Source organism: Asterias rubens, chromosome 17, assembly GCF_902459465.1.
Source record: "Asterias rubens chromosome 17, eAstRub1.3, whole genome shotgun sequence".
Lineage (NCBI taxonomy): Eukaryota > Metazoa > Echinodermata > Asteroidea > Forcipulatida > Asteriidae > Asterias > Asterias rubens.
Window position 1 is genome coordinate 10,636,278 of NC_047078.1, and position 27,771 is coordinate 10,664,048.

The 27,771-nt window shown below is 38.7% G+C and overlaps 3 protein-coding genes across 3 annotated transcripts in view; all 3 read left to right on the plus strand.

The window, feature by feature from the left end:
- Positions 1 to 16,009: 16,009 nt before the first annotated feature.
- Positions 16,010 to 26,457, plus strand: LOC117301799. The gene is made up of 6 exons (XM_033785805.1): positions 16,010 to 16,336; positions 16,821 to 17,198; positions 21,181 to 21,552; positions 24,992 to 25,321; positions 25,964 to 26,290; positions 26,444 to 26,457. The coding sequence occupies exons 1-6, from the start codon at positions 16,288 to 16,290 to the stop codon at positions 26,455 to 26,457; spliced, it is 1,470 nt and encodes a 489-aa protein (XP_033641696.1). The 5' UTR covers positions 16,010 to 16,287.
- On the plus strand, positions 21,874 to 23,537 carry LOC117301367. The gene is made up of 2 exons (XM_033785298.1): positions 21,874 to 22,256; positions 22,739 to 23,537. Exons 1-2 carry the CDS (start codon positions 22,208 to 22,210, stop codon positions 23,125 to 23,127), a joined length of 438 nt encoding a protein of 145 aa, XP_033641189.1. The 5' UTR covers positions 21,874 to 22,207; the 3' UTR covers positions 23,128 to 23,537.
- An 884-nt stretch (positions 26,458 to 27,341) lies between the features above and the next one.
- Positions 27,342 to 27,771, plus strand: part of LOC117301368 (proto-oncogene tyrosine-protein kinase ROS-like) — a 37,197-nt gene continuing 36,767 nt past the window's right edge. The window contains exon 1 of the mRNA XM_033785300.1: positions 27,342 to 27,662. Within this exon, the coding sequence (XP_033641191.1) occupies positions 27,614 to 27,662 (49 nt within the window). The 5' untranslated portion in view covers positions 27,342 to 27,613. The remainder of the gene's footprint in view (positions 27,663 to 27,771) is intronic.

Consider the following 27,771-nt stretch of genomic DNA (forward strand, 5'->3'; position numbering starts at 1 on the left):
GTAACCGAGAACGATAGATTTTACCTGGTAAGTCTGCTGCCACCAAGCGTCCCAAAAGTCGCACATTAAAAACAACTTGTATTTTTGACAACCACCTATAGTTTAGGAGATTAAAGTTTTATGCATAAACAAAAACAAGTTAAATTTGTATGATTTAATGTTGGACTGAATATTGAGGGAAAATGCCTATGATATATTTGATTTTAATATATTGTTTGATTTTAATGTTTATGCAGAACAAAAGAGTTGTAGTTTTATTAATTACTAAAGACAGTGGACACTATTGGTAATATTGTCAAAGACTAGTCTTCACAGTTGGTGTATCTCAACATATGCATAAAAAAAAAACTGTGAAAATTTGAGCTCAATCGGTCATCGAACTTGCGAGATAATAAGGAAGAAAAAAAACACCCTTGTCACACGAAGTTGTGTGCCTTTAGATGGTTGATTTCGAGACCTCAAGTTCTAAATCTGAGGTCTCGAAATCAAATTCGTGGAAAATTACTTCTTTCTCGAAAACTGCGGCACTTCAGAGGGAGCCGTTTCTCACGATGTGTTATACCATCAACCTCTCCCCATTACTCGTCACCAAGAAAGGTTTTATGCTAACAATTATTTTGAGTAATTATCAATAGTGTCCACTGCCTTTAATGTATATTTTGTTTGATTTTAATGTTTTATGCAAAACAGAAGAGTTGTAGTTTTATTAATTATTAAAGAGGATTAGTATGTTGTTAGTAATAATTCTTTGGTCTACAATAATGTTAATTGAAATTTCATATTTCCAACTGTATCATAGGTCTACTAGCTTATGAATTTCGAAACAGCTCCTGATAATGTATATTTTGTTGGTTATGACAACAGAGACAAAAAATTAATAAGCTAACAAAAATTAGTCTTTCAGTCAATGACTTTTACTGAAAACTACAAAGTTAGATTATTTTTTTGAATTTACTTCTCCAAAAGTAATTTTTGTAGCGCACTTCAAAGCATGGAAAGGAGTCTTAAGAACTTTTATACAAAATGTAGATAGAGTAGCAGATTACCTTACGACAGTAGGAAGATTGTTCCATATCATTGGCCAAGCCTCACCGACAGCTTTTTGACATAGAAATGTGTTTGCGCAGGGAACATTCAAGCGAGTGTGTGATTTGGTTCGCGGTAACACCATGTGTTTATCTACTTGCCAGGGTAGAGAACTGTCTTGCTACATATTCTTCTACCGCGCAGTAGATTTTTCGGATTTCGGGAGACTTCTCAATTATGAAAAGCACTATCCTGTGTTTGTTTTAACTACTACCTGGGCGGTAGGTAGAACTTCGGCTGGGACTTTTATTTTAGCTTATAGAGGATCGTTTTAATCTCACTACCGCGGAGTGAGTTCTTTATTCGTCTCAACGTTTTGACTATAGCTTGCTCTAGTCATCGCCAGGAGACTGAAGAGATATAAGAGAAGTTGCCCATCATATTAGTCCATGGGCCAGACCAGATTATTGGTACCACTCGAGGTGGCAAGGTGGCAAACCATTAAGGGTGCCAACCTAAAGTACAAAAACATCTGATAGCATCTCCAAATGAGTAGCTTAGTCTGTTTTTCTTAGTTTTGTGTTTTGTCATTTTATGATAATTAATGATAAATTGCATTATATTATGACCATCAGTGGCGATAAAATGAAGACAGGCAGCTGGTAAACAATCAATCCAATGCCAGGAGTGATTTGGGGGGTAAATTTAGTTTCCGATAATTAGTGTGTACATTCAAAGTATAGAGTAATTAACTTGTAATGTTTAAAAAAATACCCGAGCCATACAGTGTCACTTTAGCCCCGAGAGAGTGTTGCAATAAAAAAATGTGTGTCAACTTGCTTTTTGTTTCTTCTAGCCCAATTGAGCCCAAATTTTCACAGGTTTGTTATGTTATTCAAACGTTGGAACAGGCCTACACCAAATGAGAATACTGGGTCATTGACAAATACCAAACGTGTTCAGTATAGCCGATTTCACGAAACGATCTCGAGTTAGGATGGGTTCAATGCGTCCTACTGCTATTAAGGAAGAGTTTGTTGAAATCGACGGCAGTACCTTTAAACCTAACTTGCCTTTCGGCGAGTTTATAGCAAGTCTATGATATTTCCCTTTTGTTTTAGCTTGAATTATTTATATTGGTTTAACTATAAATTCATCATTCTTTTTTGGTGATATTAATTACTTTCGTCTTTATTTGTTTCGTTTTTTGTTTCTTTTCTTTATTTGTTCTTAATACATTACATTACATTATTTGTTTATATTTTGTTTTATTTATTATTTTTGTCTTGTGTTGTTTCTTTAGCAGGCTCTTTGGTTTCCCAACTTCTAATGATGTAGGCCTATGGTTAAAGATTTGACCCTGTTATATTATGGCTATATATTTATGACCTGTTATAATTTTCAGACAATTTTCAATCGGCCCCATTCATCAGACTGAAATGACGAGAATCAGAAGCTATGATAAAACTTAGGGCTACCAATAACTCTCTAAAGACCATTCGAATGGATCACAATATACACCTGACACTGCTAACGTTATCATATTTTGGGGTTTTTTACCCATAGGCCTACACATGTGTGTTAGCACTGTATACTTAGTACTTTCCCGAGTCATGTGAAACAAAAATCACAGGCATGTTACTCGAGTGCCCGGTTGCTAGAGGCAGTTCGAATCCTAGGTTTTGGCATCGGGCACCGCAACGATATAAGAGATGCTAACACTGCTAACAGTAGAGTACCCCAAAAAAATAATGATATTATGATTAGTCTTTTGAAATGGGATACTGTTATGTTAAAATCAGAAATATTTGAAACAATAACAGTTGCAATCCATAAAAACATAATAATTATACCCCAAACATTGAAAGGTCTTATCACAGTATGTTACTATGATTCGGCCTTCATGATGATGTCTTTTTGCCCAGGAACTTTCCGTGTTGATGCAATATGATCACACCATTTCCTGGTTCAACAAAACTATCTGGACTTGGACTCAATTATCTCCAAACTGGTTTGATTTGACCCCTAGACTTCCAGCAGCAGCATCCAGACTTTACCCAAGTGACATATAAAGGGAATGTGTAAGTTTTTAATTCTTAAAAATTGTGGCAAATTTTTGAGAAGCACGGCAGACAAGTATTTTAAGGATCATCTTAATTATGGTTTTGGAAAAAGATAATAATAATCCTTGTATCACACCCTTGTGGGCGTATCAAAGCGCTCAGTATTTGTTCCTGTTGGGGAGCTACATTTTAAAGTATGTTGTGTGCTTTCAGATGCCTTGAATTCGAGACCTCGGCTGAGGTCTCGAATTCAGTTCAAATATTTATGTGAGAATTACTTCTTTTCAACGAAAAACTATGTTACTTTAGAGGGAGCCAATTCCCACAATTGTTTTTAACATATATACTATTTAATAATACTATTAACAGCTCTCTATTTGCTCGTTACCGAGTAAATTTTTATGCTAATAATTATTTTGAGTAATTACCAATAGTGTCCAGTGTCTTTAAAACAATCGAACGGTTCCAAAACCAAAAGGGTGCCACTTAATGGATTGTTTATAAGTTATGTTCACTCATATAAACATTTATGTATGCGGGGTGCAAACTTATACCACCATAACAAAATGACAGTTCAGAAGAAAAGAGCTAAGAAGAAAACTCTGCATCGAGTTTGGGGCGAGGAGGGTTGGGGCGAGGAGGGTTGGGGCGAGGAGGGTTGGGGCGAGGGGGGCTGTGGCTCATAAATTAAATACAAAACACTAATAACAGTGTATCACATCACCCAGTCCACCTACCATCCCTTTAATACGTTAAACGCTTAGCTCACGGTAAAAGCGACCATTTCCTCCACCACCCCGCCCCCCAAAAAAAGGGTCAATTCGATACTTTTCGTCGAATACCGAAAGACTATCGTGTGATATTTTGTGTGCTTTCAAATGTCTAAAAAGGCTTCAGGCCTAGAGTCTTAAATTATAATGGAGTGAAAAACTACCCCATTCTCAAGAACTACGTTACCTTTAGAGGGAGCTGTTTCTCATATGTTTAATATTATCAGCAGCTCTATGTTTGTTAACAAAGTTGTCATGGTAACATAACAATTATTTTTAGTAATTTACAATAGTGTCCAGTGATTAATTGGTGTGAGGGTCTAACAAATTGATCCAATTAAGCAAAAATCATTAATTCACATGGGACAAACACTCTTTGGGGGGGGGAAGGGGGGTGCAACATTTCAGATTATTACCGCACCAGTTGTAAAACAGTCAATGACAGAACTTTGAACGTCACGAGGTTGAGAGGGGTATAATTCCGTCTTTCTAATCTTATCAATAAATACTTCACAATCTCCTAGTACTGAACAATGTAGACCTTCAACCGAACAAACAAACAAACAAGTTGAAGTGTTTGTTTTATTTAAAGGCATTGGACACTATTACTAAAAATAATTATTAGCATAAAACCTTTCTTTGGGACTTCGTGTGACAAGGGTGTTTTTTTTTTCATTATTATCTCGCAACTTCGATGACCGACAGAGCTCAAATTTTCACAGAATAGTTATTTTATGCATAATATGTTCAGATACACCAATTTTGAAGGCTAGTCTTTGACAATTACCAATAGTGTCCACTGCCTGTAAGCACATAGAAAGGAAACCTATAGGCCTAACAACTGAATCTGAACTATGGGACTTCTGCACACTTCAAAAAGTCAAAGGCAAGACCCTCAAGACAAGTTGTTGCCACCTTGAACAAAATTTAACACGCAAAATAAGTGAATAAAGCAGAAGAGAGAGAGCTATACCTACTTATTCTTTTAGCAACCTTTTACCCGCAGCGTAATTCAGTTCTTCAGGTGACAAAGTGGTTATACAAACGTCACTAAACGCTTCATCTTTATTTAACACATCAAAGAGACCTTTTAATGCAGCCAAGGGGGCCTGGCGGAAGGACTAAATTCATATTTTGTGAAATATTTTTAAGTAAGTACAACATAAGTTTTAACACCCTTGAACATCACTCGATTTACTGTAGTGATTTACCATGTGTGTAGGGAGAGTTGTGCTAGACTTGTTATAGATGATGTCAATAGCTGAGAATACACGCCACAAACAAGGGTAGGAAGCTCAGATGAAGAAAACCATTTTGTTTGGAGGTCACGGATTTTTACGTTTCGTTTGCAGACCGGGCTTGTGTTGTTACAGACCAGTTGGCATTCAATGGTAAAGGCAACAACATTGCTCTGCCACAAAAGTGAGAGGGTAATAGGAGACTTTCCAACGCTAGGCGGCAGCAGACATACCGGGTAAACTTCCATTGTTTACGTAGTTCTGAACATGCTCATAATTCTGAGAACAATGGATTTACCCGGTAAGTCTGCTGCCCTCTATCGTCCCAGAAAGTCTCCCATTCCACTCTAACTTCAAAAAGATAAACCCTTCATCAGTTTCTAGAAATGTTGAATTGTAGACTTGGACTTCACCAGCTGTAAAGTCCAGTCAATGGTCAAGTCAACAACATAGCTTTGTCACGAGAGGGGGAATTCCAGTACTCTAAACTTAAAAATAAACCCTTTATTAGTTTCTAGAAACTATTTATATTGAAAAGCCTTGAATGTTAGAATTGGGACTTCCAGTTGTAAAGTCCATTCAATGGTCAAGTCAACAATAACGCTTTGTCAAAAGAGGGGGTATAATTCCATTATTCTAAATTTAAAAATAACCCCTTTATTAGTTTCTAGAAATTAACCATTGGAAAGCTTGAATGGTAGAATTGGGACTTCCAGTTGTAAAGTCCATTCAATGATCAAGTCAACAATAATAGCTTTGACACGAAAGGGGGTAATTCCAGTACTCTAAATTTTAAATTAAACCTTGAAGAAATAAACAAATGGAAAGCATTTAATGGTAGACTTGTCACCTGGTAGAGGGGGATTGCCATTACTCTAAATAAATAAAAAATCGTCAGTTACTAGAAATGAATAGTTGGAAAGCTTTGAACGGTAGACTTGGGACTTTACCAGTTTGTAAAGTCCAATCTATGAACAGGTCAACAATGTATAGCTTTGTCACGACGAGAGGGGGTAGTTCCAGAACTCTAAATTTAAAAACCCTTTATTAGACTTGTGACTTCAGAATTTGTAAAGTCCAATCAATGGTAATGTCAGCACTATAGCTTTGTCACCAGGTAGAGGGGGTAACTTCATTACTCTAAATTTAGTGATAAGCCCTTCATCAGTTCCTAGAAATGACCAATTGGAAAGTTTTAAAAGGTAAACTTTGGGACTTTACCAGTTGTAAAGTCCAGTCGTAAACTTTGGGACTTTACCAGTTGTAAAGTCCAGTCAATGGTAAAGTCAGCAGTATAGCTTTGTCGCGAGAAGGGGTTATTCCATTACTCTCAATTTAAAAATAAAGTAACCCTTTATCAGTTTTAATGAACAATTGAAAAGCTGTGAATGGTGGACTGGAAATAAAACAATGACAGCGGTTTTTCATCAACCCAGATAAATGGCGCCCTCTAGTGTGCCTTATTCAGAGGTCTACTTTTCACTCCACTCTGTAGGCCCTAAAGCACAAAATAGTACCTATTTATGGATTTAGTTGTCAAATTGCGTAATCTTTGGAAGAGATAATCTTGAATAAAATGTAGAATCATATAAGAAGTGTACAAATTGTGCAGATTTTTTCTCATCGCAGAACAATCAATGTTGTGATGATGATTGTGCTGATGTTATATTGTACATAATTGCCTAGAACATAATTGCCTGAACATCTAATTTCACACTTCGAGGCTTGTGATTACGCCAGAGACCTGCCTCGAGACCGGCCTGTATTTTCACTTTTGACCTACATTCATTTCACATAGACATACACAGTAAAATTCTATTGCGGACGTGACAGCAGTGACTGTTTGGCATCTATCCGGGAAAGCTCATGTCACTGCACGTTTCATTGTATCCAATGGAATCACTGGATCTAAGGAGCAGGGACCTGTCTTTATCCTTCTCCTTGCGGATGAAGAGGGGCCCAAATAAATAACTGCCCTTCCTACTCCTGCCGATAGCTGGCGCTCTAATGAGACTTCTCAACTTAATGATAGATCTTTGTTTCTGGCAGTAGATTTTGTAAGTGTTGCCAAAAAAAAATATTACGACAAATTACTTATGAAAACATTATCCATTTAACATGTCAATGTAGAACTCAGTTTGAGACTTCCCACTAAAGAAATCCGAATGAAAGGAGATCCAAACCTAACAAAGAGGCATCACTTGGCAACGACCAACATGCCATACAAGGAAAAGCCCACTGGGATTGTTGACATAGCCAATATCATACAAGTTGACAACATCAGCAAGAAATGAAGCCTGGTTAGTACTTTTTGACGTCATACACAGGGGCGTTTTCGCAGCGAATGTTTCGCAGAAATTGAGCACAAGTCAACTGACGCGCATTATTCATTGCAAAATATTGTGACGTCAAAATCTGTATCGCATTTGCCTTCGCATGAAGTATGAACTGGGCTTTAGTCAAGCTTCATGCAGTGGGGAGGGAAATGGGTTAGACCTTCTCTTACCGTTCGATGTCCAAAAGATCTTGTTTCATCTTTGTAGAACTCCACATCGTCAGAAAACCAATACCACACACTCCATAGAAACCTTCAACTTCACTGGTCAGTCGGATTTGGTGACAAGATCTGAAATGCAAGACAAACACAATGTTAGACTAAGCTTAAAGTTGATTAAAGGTTCTAGACACCTTGGTAAGTGTCAAAGACCAGAATTCCCACTTGATGTATCCCATCATTAACGGTATAAGTAAAAGAAAACAAAAACTGTTCATAATGTGCCCCTTTCCTTTGTATTTCCTGCCTGGGTTACACTGAACGGAAACAATTATACGACCACAATTTTACATGCGACAAAATTGTGTCTTGTTTTTCAAACAACAAACAAGTGCAATATGTTTAAAAAAAATTATTGATGTTAGTTGATGAAAATCTGAGCTGTTCATGGTAAAAACAACAAGTAGAGTAATTGGTTATAAGCAAGAACACTGAAAGGGTTTTTCCCCCGAAAAACGTCCCCCTACAATTTTACCCTAACTTCAGCAATGAACACCATTGTAGATTGAGATTAGATTGTAAGGTGAAGTTGTCTTGAATTATATTAAATTTCACTGAGTTGTTTGAGCTTTCTCTGGAGAGCAGTAATAATAATAATAATCGGTTTTCATACAAAGCGTTTCCAACATCATTACCCCTGGTCACTGGTCCCTCCCTTTACCCATGCGAAATCAATCGCAAGAATCATCTTTGCCCTCACAGGTCCAATTTCCCCACAAGTGGAGAGAAGCAATGCCTTTCTCAGAGACACAAGTGTCATGACCTGGTCTCGAACCCACATCTACTGAGCAGAAACACCAGAGTTTGAGTTCGATGCTCTTATCTGCTCGGCCATGACACAAAATATGTCAGTATAATAAAGTTCCGTTTTATGAAGATTTTCAAAGCGGAATAGGCTGAAATTCTTCTTTATTTTTCAGTTTGGTAGTTTTCTACAGCATCACACCTTCCATAGTTGTATCTTGGTTGAACACACAGTGGTAGAAGTCATCCTTGCTAGGGTGGTGTTAAGCAGCTCTCCGCCTGTTTGGCTGGTTGTCACAATCCAAGGAAACTTTACAGAGTTGGTAGAAAAGATCTGAAAGACAAGACAATACAAACTTTCTCTTAAGACTGAAATTTTAGCGTCAAATACAACAAAGTCTGTTTGAAGTTAACTTCACTTGTTTTCATCATTAATTTCTAAGTTTGAACATTTAATACTTCATCATGGATGCGAAGGGGCACAGGCGGCTTGGGGATGTGGGGCAGGCATGGGGCAGGGCAGGCCTGATACTTCATGGAGGCAACGAAGGTGATTGCCTCAATGCCCCTTGGTCATGCGTTACCTTGTTGCACTTGAAATGCTCCTGTACAAATTAACATTTTCTTAAAAGTGTGCCCTTTACCACAGAAAAAATGCTTGGTGTCATCGCCCTTTCAAAAACGAAGCATACAGGCCTGGCATGGACCCATTGCATTCACTCTTATTGATGTCCCTGCCCCCCATAGGGGGGGTGTTCAGTTATTGACCCCTTGCACGCGCGTCACACACGGCGACTGATGCCACGCTAACCATGTTGGTGGTCAAAAGGTTTACGTGTAAACGCCGCGTCGCCTAAAATGCGCACTCCTCTGATTAACACTTGTTGACATTGACCACCAAAATGGTGCATCCAAGATTAATCTGATGATGACGTCAGGTGAAACGGGTCAATACAAAGAATTTAATTATCAACACTGAGTAGCCCAAAATTATTCTTTACCCTTCAGATTAATAGATTCACAGCACTACATCTTTCCTTCTCTCTACATGTAGGTTGAGCAGCCATCCTTGCTGGGTGAAGCTTGAAGCTCTTCCCTGGTGAATTGGCTGTCGATCGCAATCCATCGAAACCTGTAACTTCATTGGTCAGCCAGAGTCGAATGCAACAAAAGTCTGATTCAAGTTAACTTCACTTGTTTTTATAATTACAAGTAATATCGAAAGGCATCATGGGGAAAATTCACAACGACTTCAATACATAAGTCATCTTTACAGTTGTTATTGGAGAGGAAGGGCCAGGGATCGAAGGGAGGGGGGAGGGTTGACATGCAGTAATAATTTCCAGGATAAACTGATTTTGTTGTCCGGCCAGAACACTAGTGTCCAAGGCAGATTATTCTCTAGCACAAGATCCGCCAACAAAATTGATTGCATCAAATAAAACAACTACCCCCCACCCCCCCCCCCCCCCGACAATTGTGTCTTTGCACCCGTCCCTTTAAAAAGAAGATAAAGAAGAAAAAATGCTGCCCCCCCCCCCCCAGATGAACATTTTAAAGGCACTGCTTCACATTTTCCCTGCTTTGGTAATGCAAAGTTAACAGAGTATCTTAACCATTTAAAAATGATGTTTCAATTGATGTTGTGTTCTGTATTGCTTAAAATACATTTGATACATTTATTTGATGTTGCCAATATTGGAATAAATGTCTAAAATTGAAATGAAAATTTCTGGTTAAGACACTGAAATTATTTATAAAACTACCATTGCCATGGTAAGTGTATTACACAAGGATAGGGCCTACATGACAAATAAATGATCAAAATAACTGCTCATTGACATAATACAATTAAGATTTCTTTCACGACTTAAATTTACATAACATTGCCAAACATGTAGCAGTGTCTGGTTGTATCACGTCGCCATTCACTTTGTACACTGTAAAGCCAAAAACACATGCTGATCACTCAGGCCCCGCCCCTTAAAATATATTGACCAATCACAACTGCGAACACGTGCATAAAAGTTTTGACCACTACATTCACACAGTGCAGAATAGCTACACACGTGACTCCATTAACAGAATTGTGGGAGGGGCTGAATGGTGAAACTGCAGACAACATGCCGTTTTTCTTAAATCACACAAGTAGGCTATCCCTTGTATGCATTGGAAAGTCATAAATAAAGCATCAGATATTCGGTAATAAAGCATCAAATTGAGTTTATTTTTTACACGAATTTGTCTCAAACCTACATGCTACACACTGTATTTCATTTTAAAAATGTCCATGGCATAAGTCAGTGTTTTTTAGAATAGAGGATGGAGCAATTTGTCTTCAATTAAATTGAAATTCATTTCAGTAGGTTGTCTTCTGTTTTACGCTTTATAGCAACAGTTTAATCTATTTTGAACGAATTTGCCTCAAATACATGTTACACTGTGCCAACCTGAAAAACTTTCCATAAATCAGTGCTTTTGAGAAGCAATTAGTGTCTTAAATTGATATTGACAAACATTTTACGCTTTATACAAGACTCGGGAAAAATACTGAGTTCATAAAATGGTTACACACCTCGGTGTTGGGGTAAATAACAAAAATTAACATTCTTTTTATCCCCGATGCAAATTTAACATCTTATTACAGTTTAAAGAATGTGTTAAGGGCAGCAAAATTTGACACATTGTTTAGGTTCTTTACCTTTCGGGTTCGTGGACATCATGATCAACACATTCCGTTGTCTTTGCTGCCTTGACACCGGCTGTTTGAGTGCTGGGTTGTCTTTATCAGTACCACCTTCGCCACACACGTTGAATTGAAGTCAGCACAATGAAGCTTGAAAAGCAACTGAAAGCTAAGCAGAGAAATATTCCAGTTGTGGATGAATTGTTTACAACATCTTCAAGAGAAAGTCAGCCCGTCTTCCTGAGCTGGTGCTTTCTGTCTGGTTCCTTGCAGATCAACTTCATGGTCGGCAATTTCGTAGTTTTCTCATGTGGCTTGGCCTACTCAACGTCGTTGCGACTTGCTGAATCAATTCACACAAACTTGAGTCATTTACACTGCTGCTAACGAGCCCAAAATCTTACTTTTGCAACTTTTCTATTTGTTAGAAGACAACATTGACGACTCAGTAGTGTAGCGCCGCCATTTGTCTAGACGTCTAATGTTATAATTATACAGTATACTCATAATGTACATAGGTAAAACCACAGCGCGTGTACTCGGAAACATCTATATTTGCATAACAAAGAGATTTGCATAAAACTGTTACATTCTTGGTCCAAACAGATGTAGGAATTTGCGCTGTATGTAATGTGTATAGGCCTGTTCCTTCGGTATTGTTAAGGATATTTTCTGGCTGTGGTGGGTGCCAAGTATTTGTTAGCTCAAACGAAGATATTTTAATTAAAACACGAAGTGTCTGACTAGGTAGGTTTACGAGTTCCGAACAAAAGATTAGGAGACCGAAAAATGAAAAGAAAGTCCGACAGAAAATAAACCAGGAAATAAATTGTTTAAATGGTGAGGGTCGAAAATTCAACATGTTATTTTCATCCGAAAAGCGTAAATTGTTACTGTAACATAAAGATATGTTTAACATATTTGTTTTGGACATTTGAAACACATGCAATACTTTGCCTTTTTTCAAAAATTGTGAATAAATAAAAAATTAAAGGAGGACTTTATTTTACTTTATTCGAGGATGGGGGACAGAAGGGGGGACGAACATAAATTTGAAATGGCTGAGAAAACATTAATCGTTTAAAACTTTGTACTGCTGTTAACCACACTAACGGACTTACGCACCCATACACTGTAAAAACAGTGTTTAGAGTTATAAACACATTATTGTACCCACTTTTTAAATCATGTTTAAATTATAAACATGTTTATCATTTTGACACCTGCTTAGATGGTTTGTAGGATTCAAAGACACACAAGAATAACATGGTAAAGGTTAACATGTGAACAAAGTGGGTACAAAACTTATGCTAAGAAATGTGTTCAACACCTAAACACTGTTTGTAGAGTGTAGTGTTGTTAATTGAGCATGCAAGGATGAAATTGCGTTTATTACAAAAGGCGAACATTTGCATAATAAACATTATTCTCGTAGGTGCAATTACGTTTACAGTCAATTACGGCTGCTAATGGGTTGGGGTAGATTTTGAAATGTTTTGCTTCCAGTAGCCCAACCGCTGTGTATAGTTTTTGTTTTATTCTGATACAGAAGCGTGCAAAGTATTAGACTTGACTCAAGTACCAATCCCGTGGATCGTGTCAGAAAACTAATTCTAGCATTTTGCTGCATTTTGACGGCGAGGGCGCACTGCCTGGTGACCTCTCACACGATGGGACTTGATAAGTCTATATCCAAGTATAATGGGTGCGTTCGATTAGCTTCCCTGAGTCGGCCCTGTGGTTCCCATTCGGGTGAGCTCCTGACAAGAGCTAATCGAACGATCCCTCGCCCTCTCGTGGTGACGTCATGCACCTCGGGCCAGCCCCAGGTGACCCGTCCCACAAGCAGGAAACTCGGGGCTGACCCGCCGGGTGAGCCTCTGGAATGACGCCAAAGCTATTTGAACGTAGGCCTACCGGGGGCAGATCGGGGTCGACCCGGGGAAGCTAATCGAACGCACCCATAGATAAATTACCTCTTTCTTTAAAACTACGTTACTGCAGAGGGGCCGTTTCTCTCAATGTTTTGTACTATCAACAGCTCTCCATTTCTCGTTACCAAAAGTTTTTATGCAAACAATTATTTTGAGTAATTGCCAATAGTATCCAGTGCCTTTAAGTTCCTAATAACTCAAAAACCTTGTCCTACGTAAGGACTATCTTTGTGAATTATACCCAGGGCCCATTTTGCTAAGCAGATTAGCAGGATAACAGTTACATATTGCAACATGTGACACGGAAGTTTAGTAACCTTATTGTGGTCCGACTGCATAGTTTGTCGTGCTGAAGCATTGGCCCAGATGTCAAAGTCGTTGTAAAAACCTTCTTTCTTGACTTCAATTTGAAAGCGATTCAATACACAAATCCAACATTTTGATACTGTCCCCATGAAAATATATTTGTTTTTACTTGCATATATGTGACTCTTCGCGTTCAAGTGGAACGTCTGACCGATTTTTGAACTGTTAATTTACAATTGGTTATGATCAACATTTTCAAAATAACAAAACTAACCGCATAATACATGTAGGCCTATTCTCTTAATGTAAACGAGTGAACATTTCACTCTCTTGTCCGAGTGGGGTCAGTTTCACTCTTTTAGAGTGAAATTCAATCTGAGTCACTTTATCGAGTGAAATTGGAACGAACTTCACTCTAGTCAATCTGAGTCACTTTATCGAGTGAAATTGGAATGAACTTCACTCTAGTCAATCTGAGTCACTTTATCGAGTGAAATTGGAACGAACTTCACTCTAGTCAATCTGAGTCACTTTATTGAGTGAAATTGGAACGAACTTCACTCTAGTCAATCTGAGTCACTTTATCGAGTGAAATTGGAACGAACTTCACTCTAGTCAATCTGAGTCACTTTATCGAGTGAAATTGGAACGAACTTCACTCTAGTCAATCTGAGTCACTTTATCGAGTGAAATTGGAACGAACTTCACTCTAGTCAATCTGAGTCACTTTATCGAGTGAAATTGGAACGAACTTCACTCTAGTCAATCTGAGTCACTTTATCGAGTGAAATTGGAACGAACTTCACTCTAGTCAATCTGAGTCACTTTATCGAGTGAAATTGGAACGAACTTCACTCTAGTCAATCTGAGTCACTTTATCGAGTGAAATTGGAACGAACTTCACTCTAGTCAATCTGAGTCACTTTATCGAGTGAAATTGGAACGAACTTCACTCTAGTCAATCTGAGTCACTTTATCGAGTGAAATTGGAACGAACTTCACTCTAGTCGAGTTGAACGTACCCGTCTTTCACTCTAAAAAGAGTTGTCCGCCATATGGCTCTTTGCAAGAGTGAGTTGCGGACAAACCGAATGATTTTATTTACTCTTTTACATTGACAGAGTATGGCCTATATACATGGACTCATCCGGGGATGTATTTCACCTTGAAACTTGACTGCTGTTATAACAAAAGAACGGCAAACCTGCCCCAAAACACGGAAGTAACCTCCCTTGCATGTACATTGGACTGTGGTATTGACTCAAAAGAATTTCGGGCACATGCATGTGTTTTCAAATCGTCATAACCAGAAGAAAACAGTATTTGATTAGTTTGACATAAGTTTCACTAAGGTGACAATTGGGACCGCACTCGCCCCATGGTATAGTCTACACTATTGTCACATTGTGGTTTTGTATCGCATGAACATGTCAGGACTATTACTGTTCACCGTTGGAATACTGTTAAAATGTGAGTTATTTTATTGAAGCGGGTATTTGAAATGCAGTTTTGTACAAAATAAAATGAACTCCTTCTTTGGGAATAATTTTGTATTTATTATAATATCGTCGTTTTTTGTCTTCGACGGTTCCTAATATCGTTAGTAATGGTTATTGTTATTGAGCATTATTATACAGTGCTAAAACGCCATCGGAGTGGGTTCAACGCTCCTGACCCCCACCCCCCCCCCCCCCACCCCCACCCCCTCAGTGCGCGTTTTGTTCGTGTTTTTTGTTTCGTTTTCATCGATGTCCCATAATCGGTTTCACTCTTTTCTCGTGACCCTGGATTGATCGATCTCCAACTTGTACAAGTTATTAAGTTTTATGCCTATGGTGGATTACATAAAGTGCTTACACTGCCGGCGGCTGTTTTGTTAGCAACACAAATATTCTGTAATGTCCACATTTAATTCCACAGTGTCAAGTGGTCAAGTGATGATAACAGTATCTCCAACTTTGAATGTAGACAGCGGTAGCTCAGCCACACTTTCCTGCAGTTACACAACAGATGCAAGCTATGGTTTTCGATTGTTTTTCGTTTCTTGGTCAATGGGAGAAACACTTCGTAAAGCTTATACAGTAGCTGAGTTCCGTGAAGAAGGTGATATTCCAACCTATTACAACAACTACAGCCCACCAGATTACATAGCAACAAGAGATGTAGCTAATGGGGTATCCACTTTAGTTATTGCATCTGTTGATTTCTACAACGACACGGGACTATTCTGGTGTCGCGTTATTCTGGCTGATGGCTATGACGATAGTGAATCACTTGAAGTGAAGGTGATAGGTAAGAAACTTGTGATTTTAACCATTTTGTTCATAATTTTGTGTTTTTCTTCTTATATTATTTTCTCGCAACTTCGACGACCAATTGAGTCAAAATGTTCACAGGTTTGTTATTTTGTGCCTATGTTGAGATACACTAAGCGATAAAGACTGGTCTTTTACAATTACCAAAGGTGTCCCGTCCCGTGCAGAAGTAGGTTACGAGACCAGACTTCGTTTTCAAAATCATCTCTGCTCGTCCTCAGTTTGTAAAGTGAAAACAGCGAGTTTAGCAACATAAGTTTTGTTAATGGCTCCTAACAGCTGACTGACCTTTGAACTATTAATTGATTGTGATCAACACAAAAAAATACACCTTGCATGTACATTGTACGTTGACTGGTGCGTCTGTATTTCACCTTGAAACTTGACTGACTATTGTACCAAAAGTTCAGCAAAGTATGTTGCCAGATGCGGAAATAACATGTTCATTGTATGGAAATACAGCGCTGCGAATTTGAACAAATCCATTCAGAGGAGTTTCAATTCAAAGTAATTCTAAGCAGTAATGAACGTTATATCGAGTAAGTTATCGTGTTCCAGCATTTGACATGTTCAACAAAATAATAACCAGCTGACAATATTGGGACCCCACTCGTCACATGAGTCTATACATTCAAGAACGTTTTGCAGTACATGAAGATGTCAGGACTACTACTGTTCATCGTTGGAATACTGTTTAAAGGTAAGTTACTTTTAGTGATATTTTAAATGCAGAAGAATTGGTATAACAAAAACGATCATTCCCTTTTCACGAGCAAAAGTAAATGTATCAGCTGTGTTTCGCACTACGTTTCTTTCAAATTGTAAAGAAAGTCATTTTCAAGTTGAACTTGTCACTTTAGTTTGTAAGTTAATTGGAGATTCGTAAAATAATCAACACTTTCGTCAATAAAGTGACGTCAAAGAAATAGTTTAAAGTCAGTGTCTAAACTCTAAAGTGTAGATTCGTTCCTACAATGTACTCGCTTTCGGGTCGAACTTTCTATCCACGAATGTAGTATTTCTCGTATTATTCTCTTTAACTTAACAGGCACCTCATCTAAAGTGTACATTCGTGGATAGAAAGTACTGCGTTCGGTCCGTACATTATCCACGAATCTACACTTGTTCGTGTATTATTCTCTATAACATAATACCTCAATGTATTTTCTTCTTCTTTTCTACAGAGTCATGTGGCCAAGGGACAGTGACAGTTTCTCCGGACGTGACCGCTGACAATGGCAGTCCAACAACACTTTCCTGCACATACACCGTGGACAATAATTACTTACTCTATAACCTAGATTGGACAAGAGGGGAAAGTGTGAGGGACGGTTTCAGAATTGCTGATTTTGTAAAAGATGTCGATCAGCCAATCTACTACAGTAACTTCAGCTCATCGGAGTACACAGCCTCTAGAGATAAAATTAATCGAATAGCCTCATTGGCTATTGCTTCTGTAAGATTCCAGGATGACTCTGAACTGTTCTGGTGTAGGATTCAAGTGTATACTTCCTCGGGTTCAGTGACACAAATCAGTGATTCAATTGAAGTGATTGTGACAGGTATGTTTTAAATAGGTAATTTGAGGGTAGTTTGAGTTTGGATGTGTTGGTTTTGTGAGTGTTGTATAGAGTTCTAGCATAATGCTGTCTTTTGTAAGATTGGGTGAGAAGGCCTATTGGTAATTAATAATGTTTTTTTCATACAACATAATTACACATTCGAACCGGGAACCTTTAACAAAAGAGGACAATAGAGTCCACAGTGAGTTGGAAAACGTGTACAAAACCATTACGAGCTGTTTTGCAAATACGTTTCTCGAGTATAAACAAAAGTGGGACAATAACACATTGTTCTGTACTGTGATGCTTCTTCCAAATTCTTTGAAAAATTGATAATTTTGTTATTTAATACGTGTAACATTAATTAACCATTCCTCAAACGAAGAGTTTACCTAAAATTAAAACATCCCCTTTTTATTGACTTTGCTGTTGTTTTTGTCCGCATTCTCAGTTGTAATTACTGTTAAAAATATAACATAGAAAAATGTAGAATAAAATGGATTTTTGTTCCCATAAAAAAAAATCCTCTGGAATTGTTCGTCATTGTTCAAAATAATAGTTTGAACTTGTTCGCTACTGGTTTCACTTCTTAGAAGTAACAAATGCCATGCACTGTTTATGCGATTAAATTATGACTGTACAGTCATGACAATGGTGGACATCGTGTCCAAAGGGACTTGAAAATTTGGTAATATTGTCAAAGACCAGTATTCTCACATGGTGTATCCAAACACATGAGAGTATCCCGTCCAGATGCCTGAGAAAGGCTTCAGGCCTATGGGCTCAATTACATGGCTCTGCTTGTCGCCGAATTCTGCGCTTACGATCACCATTCTCCGCTTACTACGTGCAAGCGCCGAATATCTGCGCTAGTTGTGTAAGCGTGGAATTCCTATGGGTGCGTTCGTTTAGCTTCCCTGGGTCGACCCCGGTCTGCCCCGGTACGTTCAAATATCTTTGCTTGTGGAGTGGGACACTTGGGGGTGACCTGAGATGCGTATAGGCCTGTTCCTTCGGTATTTTTAAGGATATTATCTGGCTGTGGTGGGTGCCAAGTATTTGTTAGCTCAAACGAAGATATTTTAATTAAAACAAGTGTCTGACTAGGTAGGTTTACGAGTTCCGAACAAAAGATTAGGAGACCGAAAAATGAAAAGAGAGTCCGACAGAAAATAAACCAGGAAATAAATTATTTAAATGGTGAGGGTCGAAAATTCAACATGTTATTTTCATCCGAAAAGCGTAAATTGTTACTGAAACATAAAGATATGTTTAACATTTGTTTTGGACATTTAAAACACATACAATACTTTGCCTTTTTTCAAAAAAATTAAATAAATAAAAAATTAAAGGAGGACTTTATTTTACAACAGGGGGACGAATATCAATTTGAAATGGCTGAGAAAACATTAATCGTTTAAAACTTTGTACTGCTGTTAACCACACTAACGGACTTACGCACCCATACACTGTAAAAACAGTGTTTAGAGTTATAAACACATTATTGTACCCACTTTTTAAATCATGTTTAAATTATAAACATGTTTATCATTTTGACACCTGCTTAGATGGTTTGTAGGATTCAAAGACACACAAGAATAACATGGTAAAGGTCAAACATGTGAACAAAGTGGGTACAAAACTTGTGCTTAGAAATCTGTTGAAAAACCTAAACACTGTTTTTAGAGTATAGTGTTGTTAATGCAAGGATGACATTGCGTCTATTACACAACGCGAACATTTGCATAATAAACATTATTCTCCTAGGTGCAATTATGTTTGCAGTCAATTACGGCTGCTAATGGGTTGGGGTAGATTTTGAAATGTTTTGCTTCCAGTAGCCCAACCGCTGTGTATAGTTTTTGTTTTATTCTGATACAGAAGCGTGCAAAGTATTAGACTTGACTCAAGTACCAATCCCGTGGATCGTGTCAGAAAACTAATTCTAGCATTTTGCTGCATTTTGACGGCGAGGGCGCACTGCTGTATGGCTTGTTTGCTAGTTGGCACGATGAGCCTGGTGACCTCTCACACGATGGGACTTGATAAGTCTATATCCAAGTATAATGGGTGCGTTCGATTAGCTTCCCCGGGTCGGCCCTGCGGTTCCCATTCGGGTGAGCTCCTGACAGGAGCTAATCGAACGATCCCTCGCCCTCTCGTGGTGACGTCATGCACCTCGGGCCAGCCCCAAGTGACCCGTCCCACAAGCAGGGCACTTGGGGCTGACCCAGGTGAGCCCCCGGGGGCAGATCGGGGTCGACCCGGGGAAGCTCGAACGCACCCATAGATAAATTCCCTATTTCTTTAAAACTACGTTACTGCAGAGGGGGCCGTTTCTCTCAATGTGTCATTAGCTCTCCATTGCTCGTTACCAATTACGTAAGTTTTTATGCAAACAATTATTTACAGTAATTGTCAATAGTGTCCAGTGCCTTTAAGTTCCTAACAACTCAAAAAACTGTCCTAAGTAAGGACTATCTTTGTGAATTATACCCAGGGCCCACTTTGCTAAGCAGATTAGCAGGATAACAGTTACATATTGCAACATGTGACACGGAAGTTTGGTAACCTTATTGTGGTCTGCATAGTTTGTCGTGCTGAAGCATTGGCCCAGATGTCAAAGTCGTTGTAAAAACCTTCTTTGTCGACTTCGATTTGAAAGCGATTCAATACACAAATCCCACATTTTGATACTGTCCTCATGAAAATATATTTGTTTTTACTTACATACTTGTGACTCTTCGCGTTCAAGTGGAACGCCTGACCGATTTTTGAACTTTTAATTTACAATTGGTTATGATCAACATTTTCAAAATAACAAAACTAACCGCATAATACATGTAGGCCTATTCTCTTAATGTAAACGAGTGAACATTTCACTCTCTTGTCCGAGTGGCGTCAGTTTCACTCTTTTAGAGTGAAATTCAATCTGAGTCACTTTATCGAGTGAAATTGGAACGAACTTCACTCTAGTCAATCTGAGTCACTTTATCGAGTGAAATTGGAACGAACTTCACTCTAGTCAATCTGAGTCACTTTATCGAGTGAAATTGGAACGAACTTCACTCTAGTCGAGTTGAACGTACCCGTCTTTCACTCTAAAAAGAGTTGTCCGCCATTTCTTTGCAAGAGTGAGTGGCGGGCAAACCGAATGATTTTTCACTCTTTTACATTGATAGAGTAGGGCCTATATACATGGACTCATCCGGGGATGTATTTCACCTTGAAACTTGACTGCTGTTATAACAAAAGAACGGCAAACTTGTCCCCAAAACACGGAAGTAACCTCCCTTGCATGTACATTGGACTGTGGTATATTGACTCAATAAAAGAATTTCGGGCACATGCATGTGTTTTCAAATCGTCATAACCAGTAGAAAACAGTATTTGATTAGTTTGACATAAGGTTCACTAAGGTGACAATTGGGACCGCACTCGCCCCATGGTATGGTCTATACACTATTGACACAGTGTGGTTTTGTATCGCATGAACATGTCAGGACTATTACTGTTCACCGTTGGAATACTGTTAAAATGTGAGTTATTTTATTTAAGCGGGTATTTGAAATGCAGTTTTGTACATAATAAAATGAACTCCTTCTTTGGGAATTATTTTGTATTTCTTATAATATCGTCGTTTTTTGTCTTCGACGGTTCCTAATATCGTTAGTAAGGGTTATTGTTATTGAGCATTATTATACAGTGCTAAAACGCCATCCGAGTGGGTTCAACGCTCCTCACCCCCACCCCCACCCCCACCCCACCCCCTCAGTGAGCGTTTTGTTTGTGTTTTTCATTTCTTTTTTCGATGTCCCAAAATCGGTTTCACTCTTTTCTCGTGACCCTGGATGATCGATCTCCAACTTGTACAAGTTTGTAAGTTGTATGCCTTTGGTGGATTACATAAAGTGCTTACACTGCCGGCGGCTGTTTTGTTAGCAACACAAACATTCTGTAATGTCCACATTTAATTCCACAGTGTCAAGTGGTCAAGTGATGATAACAGTATCTCCAACTTTGAATGTAGACAGCGGAAGCTCAGCCACACTTTCCTGCAGTTACACCACAGATGCCAGCTATGGTTATCGATTATATTTCGTTTCTTGGTCAATGGGAGAAACACTTCGTGATGTTTATAAGATAGCTCAGTTCCAGGAAGAAGGTGATAGTCCAGTATATTACAACAACTACAGCCCACCAGATTACATAGCAGCAAGAGATGTAGCGAATGGGGTATCCACTTTAGTTATTGCATCTGTTGATTTTTACAATGACACGGGATTATTCTGGTGTCGACTTGTTCTGGCTGATGGGTACTCAGAAAGTGAACCGATTGAAGTGAACGTGATAGGTAAAAAAATTGTGATTTTAACCATTTTGTTTATAATTTGGTGTTTTTCTTCTTATATTATTCTCGCAACTTCGACGACCGATTGAGTCAAAATTTTCGCAGGTTTGTTATTTTTGTGCATATGTTGAGATACACTAAGTGATAAGACTGGTCTTTTACAATTACCAAAAGGTGTCCCGTCCCTTGCAGAAATAGGTTACGAGACCAGACTTCGTTTTAAAAATCATCTCTGTTCGTGCTCGGTTTGTAAAGTGTAAACATAAGTTTTGTGAATGGCTCGGTAACAGCTGACTGACCTTTGAACTATTTGATTGTGATCAACATAACACAACGCACCTTGCATGTGCATTGACTCGTCCGTCGGTACTTTAACCATGAAACTTGACTGACTATTGTACCTAAAGTTCGGCAAAATATGTTACCAGATGCGGAAATAAACCTGCTCATTGTATGAAAATACTGTGCTGCGAATTTTAAACAGATCCGAGTACAGTAGTTTCAATTCAAAGTATTAATCTAAGCAGGAAATGAACGTTCTATCGAGTAAGTTATCGTGTTCCAGCAATTGACATGTTCAACAAACTAATGACAAGCTGACAATATTGGGACCCCACTCGTCACATGAGTCTATACATTCAATACGGTTTTGCAGTACATGAAGATGTCAGGACTACTACTGCTCATCGTTGGAATACTGTTTAAAGGTAATTTACTTTTAGTGAACATTTTAAATGCGGAAGAATTGGTATAACAAAAACGATCATTCCCTTTTCACGAGCAAAAGTAAATGTATCAGCTGTGTTTCGCACTACGTTTCTTTCAAATTGTAAAGAAAGTCATTTTCAAGTTGAACTTGTCACTTTAGTTTGTAAGTTAATTGGAGATTCGTAAAATAATCAACACTTTCGTCAATAAAGTGACGTCAAAGAAATAGTTTAAAGTCAGTGTCTAAACTCTAAAGTGTAGATTCGTTCCTACAATGTACTCGCTTTCGGGTCGAACTTTATCCACGAATGTAGTATTTCTCGTATATTATCTTTAACTTAACAGGCACCTCATCTAAAGTGTACATTCGTGGATAGAAAGTACTGCGTTCGGTCCGTACATTATCCACGAATCTACACTTGTTGGTGTATTATTCTCTATAACATAATACCTCAATGTATTTTCTTCTTCTTTTCTACAGAGTCATGTGGCCAAGGGACAGTGACAGTTTCTCCGGACGTGACCGCTGACAATGGCAGTCCAACAACACTTTCCTGCACATACACCGTGGACAATAATTACTTACTCTATAACCTAGAATGGAGAAGAGGGAAAAGTGTGCGGGGTAGTTTCAGAATTGCTGATTTTGTAAAAGATGTCGATCAGCCAATCTACTACGGTAACTTCAGCTCATCGGAGTACACAGCCTCTAGAGATAAAATTAATCGAATAGCCTCATTGGCTATTGCTTCTGTAAGATTCCAGGATGACTCTGAACTCTTCTGGTGCAGTGTTCAAGTGTATATTGCTTCAGGCCCATTGATAAATATCAGGGATTCAATTGAAGTGATTGTGACAGGTATGTTTTAAATAGGTAATTTGAGGGTAGTTTGAGTTTGGATGTGTTGGTTTTGTGAGTGTTGTATAGAGTTCTAGCATAATGCTGTCTTTTGTAAGATTGGGTGAGTAGGCCTATTGGTAATTGTTAATGTTTATTTCATACAACATAATTACACATTCGAACCGGGAACCTTTAACAAAAGAGGACAATAGAGTCCACAGTGAGTTGGAAAACGTGTACAAAACCATTACGAGCTGTTTTGCAAAAACGTTTCTCGAGTATAAACAAAAGTGGGAAAATAACTCATTGTTCTGTACTGTGATGCTTGTCCCAAATTCTTTGAAAAATTGATAATTTTGTTATTTAATACGCGTAACATTAATTAACCATTCCTCAAACGAAGAGTTGACCTAAAATTAAAACATCCCCTTTTTATTGACTTTGCTGTTATTTTTGTCCGCATTCTCAGTTGTAATTACTGTTACATAGAAAAATGTAGAATAAAATGGATTTTTGTTCCCATAAAAAAAATCCTCTGGAATTGTTCGTCATTGTTCAAAATAAAAGTTTGAACTTGTTCGCTACTGGTTTCATTTCTTAGAAGTAACAAATGCCATGCAATGTTTATGCGGTTAAATTATGATCGTCTCCAAAGGGACTTGAAAATTTTGTAATATTGTCAAAGACCAGTATTCTCACATGGTGTATCCAATCATATGAGAGTATCCCGTTCAGATGCCTGCGAAAGGCTTCAGGCCTATGGGCTCAATGACATGGCTCTGCTTATCGCCGAATTCTGCGCTTACGATCACCATTCTCCGCTTACTACGTGCAAGCGCCGAATATCTGCGCTAGTTGTGTAAGCGTATAATTCCTATATAGGGTGCGTTCGTTTAGCTTCCCTGGGTCGACCCCGGTCTACCCCGGTACGTTCAAATATCTTTGACGGGGCTCACCCGGGTCAGCCCCCAGTGCCCTGCTTGTGGAGTGAGACACTTGGGGTGACCTGAGGTGCATGCCGTCACCACGAAAGGGCGAGTGTGATCGTTCGATTAGCTCTTGTCGGGGCTCACCCGAGTGAGCACTGCGGGGTCGACCCAGGGAAGCTTATCGAACGCACCAAACGTGAAGTACACAAGCGCAGAAGCCAAAATTAGCCGCTAAAAAGAGACTAAATGAAATACGCTAGACGCATAAAAGCACGGAATTCCATGCTTCAGTAAGCGCCGATTATTTGCTTACGTTCAGCAGGGCCATGAAATTGGGCCCGGATGAAGTCTTTCCTGGATTCAAATAATTATTTGAGTGAGCAAACAAATTACCTTATTTCTCAAAAAACTACGTTACTAGTTTCTCACAATGTTTTTTTTTTCTTTCTTACTATCAAAGACTCTCCGCTGCTCGTTACCAAAAGCAATAAGTTTGTATGCTTACTTTAACTAATGAGTAATTACCAAACGTGTCCAGTGCCTTTAATATATGTAGGCCTAGCGCCCCCTACCGGTGACTAATACAACAAATAAGGTTTTCAATCAAGAATACGAGTAAAGATGATTAGGCTCCCAAATTATCACACTTTATTATGTAATTACTTTCATATCACAGATGTTAAGTTTGCATCGGGGAAAATATTATTAATTTTGTTTTCCACCCATATTATGCACACATCGGTGTATAGTATACACCGATATGTGTGTTAGCACTGTTTACTCAGTATTTTCCCGAGTCCTGTAAACAAAAAATAACAGGCATATTACTCGGTGGGATTCGAACCTTCAACCCTTGGAATTCTAGAACAATGTCCTATTATACCACCGAGATAGCCCCGTAGCTAGAGGCAGTTCAAATAATAACAATGAAATGTTGACAACAATTGTATTTTTTATTATGTAGTTCCCCCAGGGAGCATCACAATATCTGATCATGAGACTGGAACCTATCCTGGTGGTGGTACATCATACCTTGTAGAAGGAGAGTCACGTCAGTACAGATGTGTGGTACCAGACATTAATCCAGGAGCTACCTTTACTTGGACTGTTGGAGGTCGGAGTCTTACAGCAGACAGCAACAATGACGTCATTGGTAGTAATGGATTAACAACCAGCACAAGTAACACCTCAATAACAGCTGAAGCAAGAAACGATGGAGAGATGTTACAATGCCAAGCATCAAACAAGAATGGACATGATGGAGTTTCTACCACTGTAGTGCTGGATGTCAAAGGTAATTATTAATCATATAATAACAATACTTGGTTCTTACATAGCGCTTTATAGTCTAGTCTGTTCAGTTTCTGCTGTTTCATCCCACTTTTAATTGTCATTTTTTTGTCATCATACACTTCTTGTTCAGCGCTTAGAAACCTAGTATTAAGCGCTATATAAATACATGTTATTATTATTATTATTATTATTATAATTATTAAAACGCCCAGTATTTTTATCCTGCAAGGTATGTGGAGCTACAATTTGAAGTATGAGTCTTGTTCCTATAAGCACCACGTAATGGTTTACAAGGTGCTGTAGCGCAGTATGCTGCCGATCAAACGAGAAAACCCCGGGGCCAATTCCTACTCTTTCCAAGTGCATTGGGATCTTTTACATGCGTTACACAGCACACGGGACCAACGGCTTTACGTCCCATCCGAAGGACGAAGCAATGGCTATGTATGTTGTTCTAGGACACAAGTGCCGACTGGGACTCAAACCCACACTCTACTGATCAGAAACACCAGAGTTTGAATTCGGTGCTGTGTTATAGAGCCTTGTTCGTCACTGAGTGACGGTTGTGCGCATATAAGAAGCCACTATATTGTACTGTACAAACTGAATTCCAACCTTCTTTCCTTTATCTTTTCTTTTGTAGTGCCCCCGAAGGCTTCATCGATGTCGCTTTTCGATTCCAGCGGACCTCTTGGAAATCAAGTAGACGTCATTGAACAAACTGCACACACTTTCACCTGCAGGGTTGAGGGTACCAAACCAGCTGCAACCATCAAGTGGTATCTTGATGACGTAGAGCAAACAGCCGCCACAACAACCCCTGGAGTAGGCACTGGACTGGTGGACACAGAAAGTCACTGGACATTCACTCCACAGAGGGTCAACCATAGAAACACCGTCAAGTGTGAGGCAAACACTGTGGAGTCAGTGGGTCAATTCCCGTTAATATCTACTACATTGATTGTTATTGGTGAGTATAACTTAAACATTAATTTAACCTTCGACCTTGCCTTACACCATGCTGACATGATTGACAAAAAATATGTGTTTTGGTTTTAAGTAGTGTTTTAAAAGAGTCCAATGAAGGAGCTTATTTAATGTTGGTTGGTAACTTGTTCCAAAGTGTTGGAGCTATGACGGAAAAAGCACGATCGCCATAGCGTATCATGGTGCGGGGTCCCGGGGAAAGCTGGAAACAAGCGATGATCAAAAGGTCCCAAAATAATCATTCATATAGGCCTAAATTGTGAATAAAAATCATTCAACAAAAATTAGAAAATACACGTTACTTTTACATGAAACTAGGACACTTAAAGCAAGGCAGTTAACCATTGCTTCGTCCTTCGGATGGGGAGTTAAGCCGTTGGTTCCGTGTGTTGTGTAACGCACATAAAATAACCCAGTGCACTTAATTCAATTCAATACACATTTATTGCCACAACACATTGCCACAATATTATAGTAATACATACAGGTATATATAAGTGACAGAAGAAAAAAAAATAAACTGGCGGAAAACGCGTGGAGGCAAGACCCAAATTAAGCCAGGTAGCTTGTAGCGGCTTGCCTTTACATAACAAAATAGATAAACTAAAGGTACATGCTTAGGACAAAACACAGACAAAACAGACACGGGAAGAGAACTTATTACACAGCTTTATTACACAACTTATCGAAAAGAGAAGGGGTTCGCCCGGTTTCATGGTTGTAGCTGCTGAATGCGCCTTAGTAGCACCTTGTAAACCCAAAGGTGCTACAGATTGCATAACTTCAATAACCTATCTTTCTGTAAACCGTGTATAGGCCTACTAAGCATCTCGAATACCTTGCTGGTAGATACGTGCGCTAAATAAAACTTCGATATCGTTAATAATATTGTAATGTATAATAGTGGGGTGTTATAATGGTGTTTGTCGCGTTAAAACGCCGTCATATTATGGCTTGAAACGCCCGTCGTATAGGGCCTACCGAAATAAGAGTGTTTTACTGCTGGCGGAAATTAGCAACCGGCGCACGTCCGTCTGTATTTCACCTTGAAACTTGACTGACTATTGTACCAAAACAACAGTAAAATATGTTACCAGATGCGGAAATAACCTGCTCATTGTATGTATACGACGCTGCGAGTTTGAATATGGCTCTATTTTACTTTCAATTCGTCACTCTAAGCAGGAAATGAACGCTATTTTGAGTATGTTCTCGTGTTCCAACAAAGTTGACATGTCCAACTAAGCTGACCAAAAAGGACCACAGTTGCCCCGTAGTCTGTTTTACGTTCATTACGGTTCTTTGCATGAAAATGTCAGGACTATTACTGGTCATCGTTGGAATACTGACAAAGGGTAAGTTTATTATTTATGTATGAATATTATTTTTGAAAATAATGCAGAGCATTTTTTACTCAACAACAGTATTTCTTTTTGGGGTAAAATGTTGTATGTATGTCTGTGT

What these genes read in the sequence shown, in the direction of transcription:
- LOC117301799 (XM_033785805.1), top strand. Translation starts at nt 16,288, where the DNA reads ATGAAGATGTCAGGACTACTACTGTTCATCGTTGGAATACTGTTTAAA. An exon ending in CGTTGGAATACTGTTTAAAG is followed by an intron (nt 16,337 to 16,820) that starts GTAAGTTACTTT and finishes TCTTTTCTACAG; the next exon opens with AGTCATGTGGCCAAGGGACA. An exon ending in AATTGAAGTGATTGTGACAG is followed by an intron (nt 17,199 to 21,180) that starts GTATGTTTTAAA and finishes TTAATTCCACAG; the next exon opens with TGTCAAGTGGTCAAGTGATG.
- LOC117301367 (XM_033785298.1), top strand. Translation starts at nt 22,208, where the DNA reads ATGAAGATGTCAGGACTACTACTGCTCATCGTTGGAATACTGTTTAAA. An exon ending in CGTTGGAATACTGTTTAAAG is followed by an intron (nt 22,257 to 22,738) that starts GTAATTTACTTT and finishes TCTTTTCTACAG; the next exon opens with AGTCATGTGGCCAAGGGACA.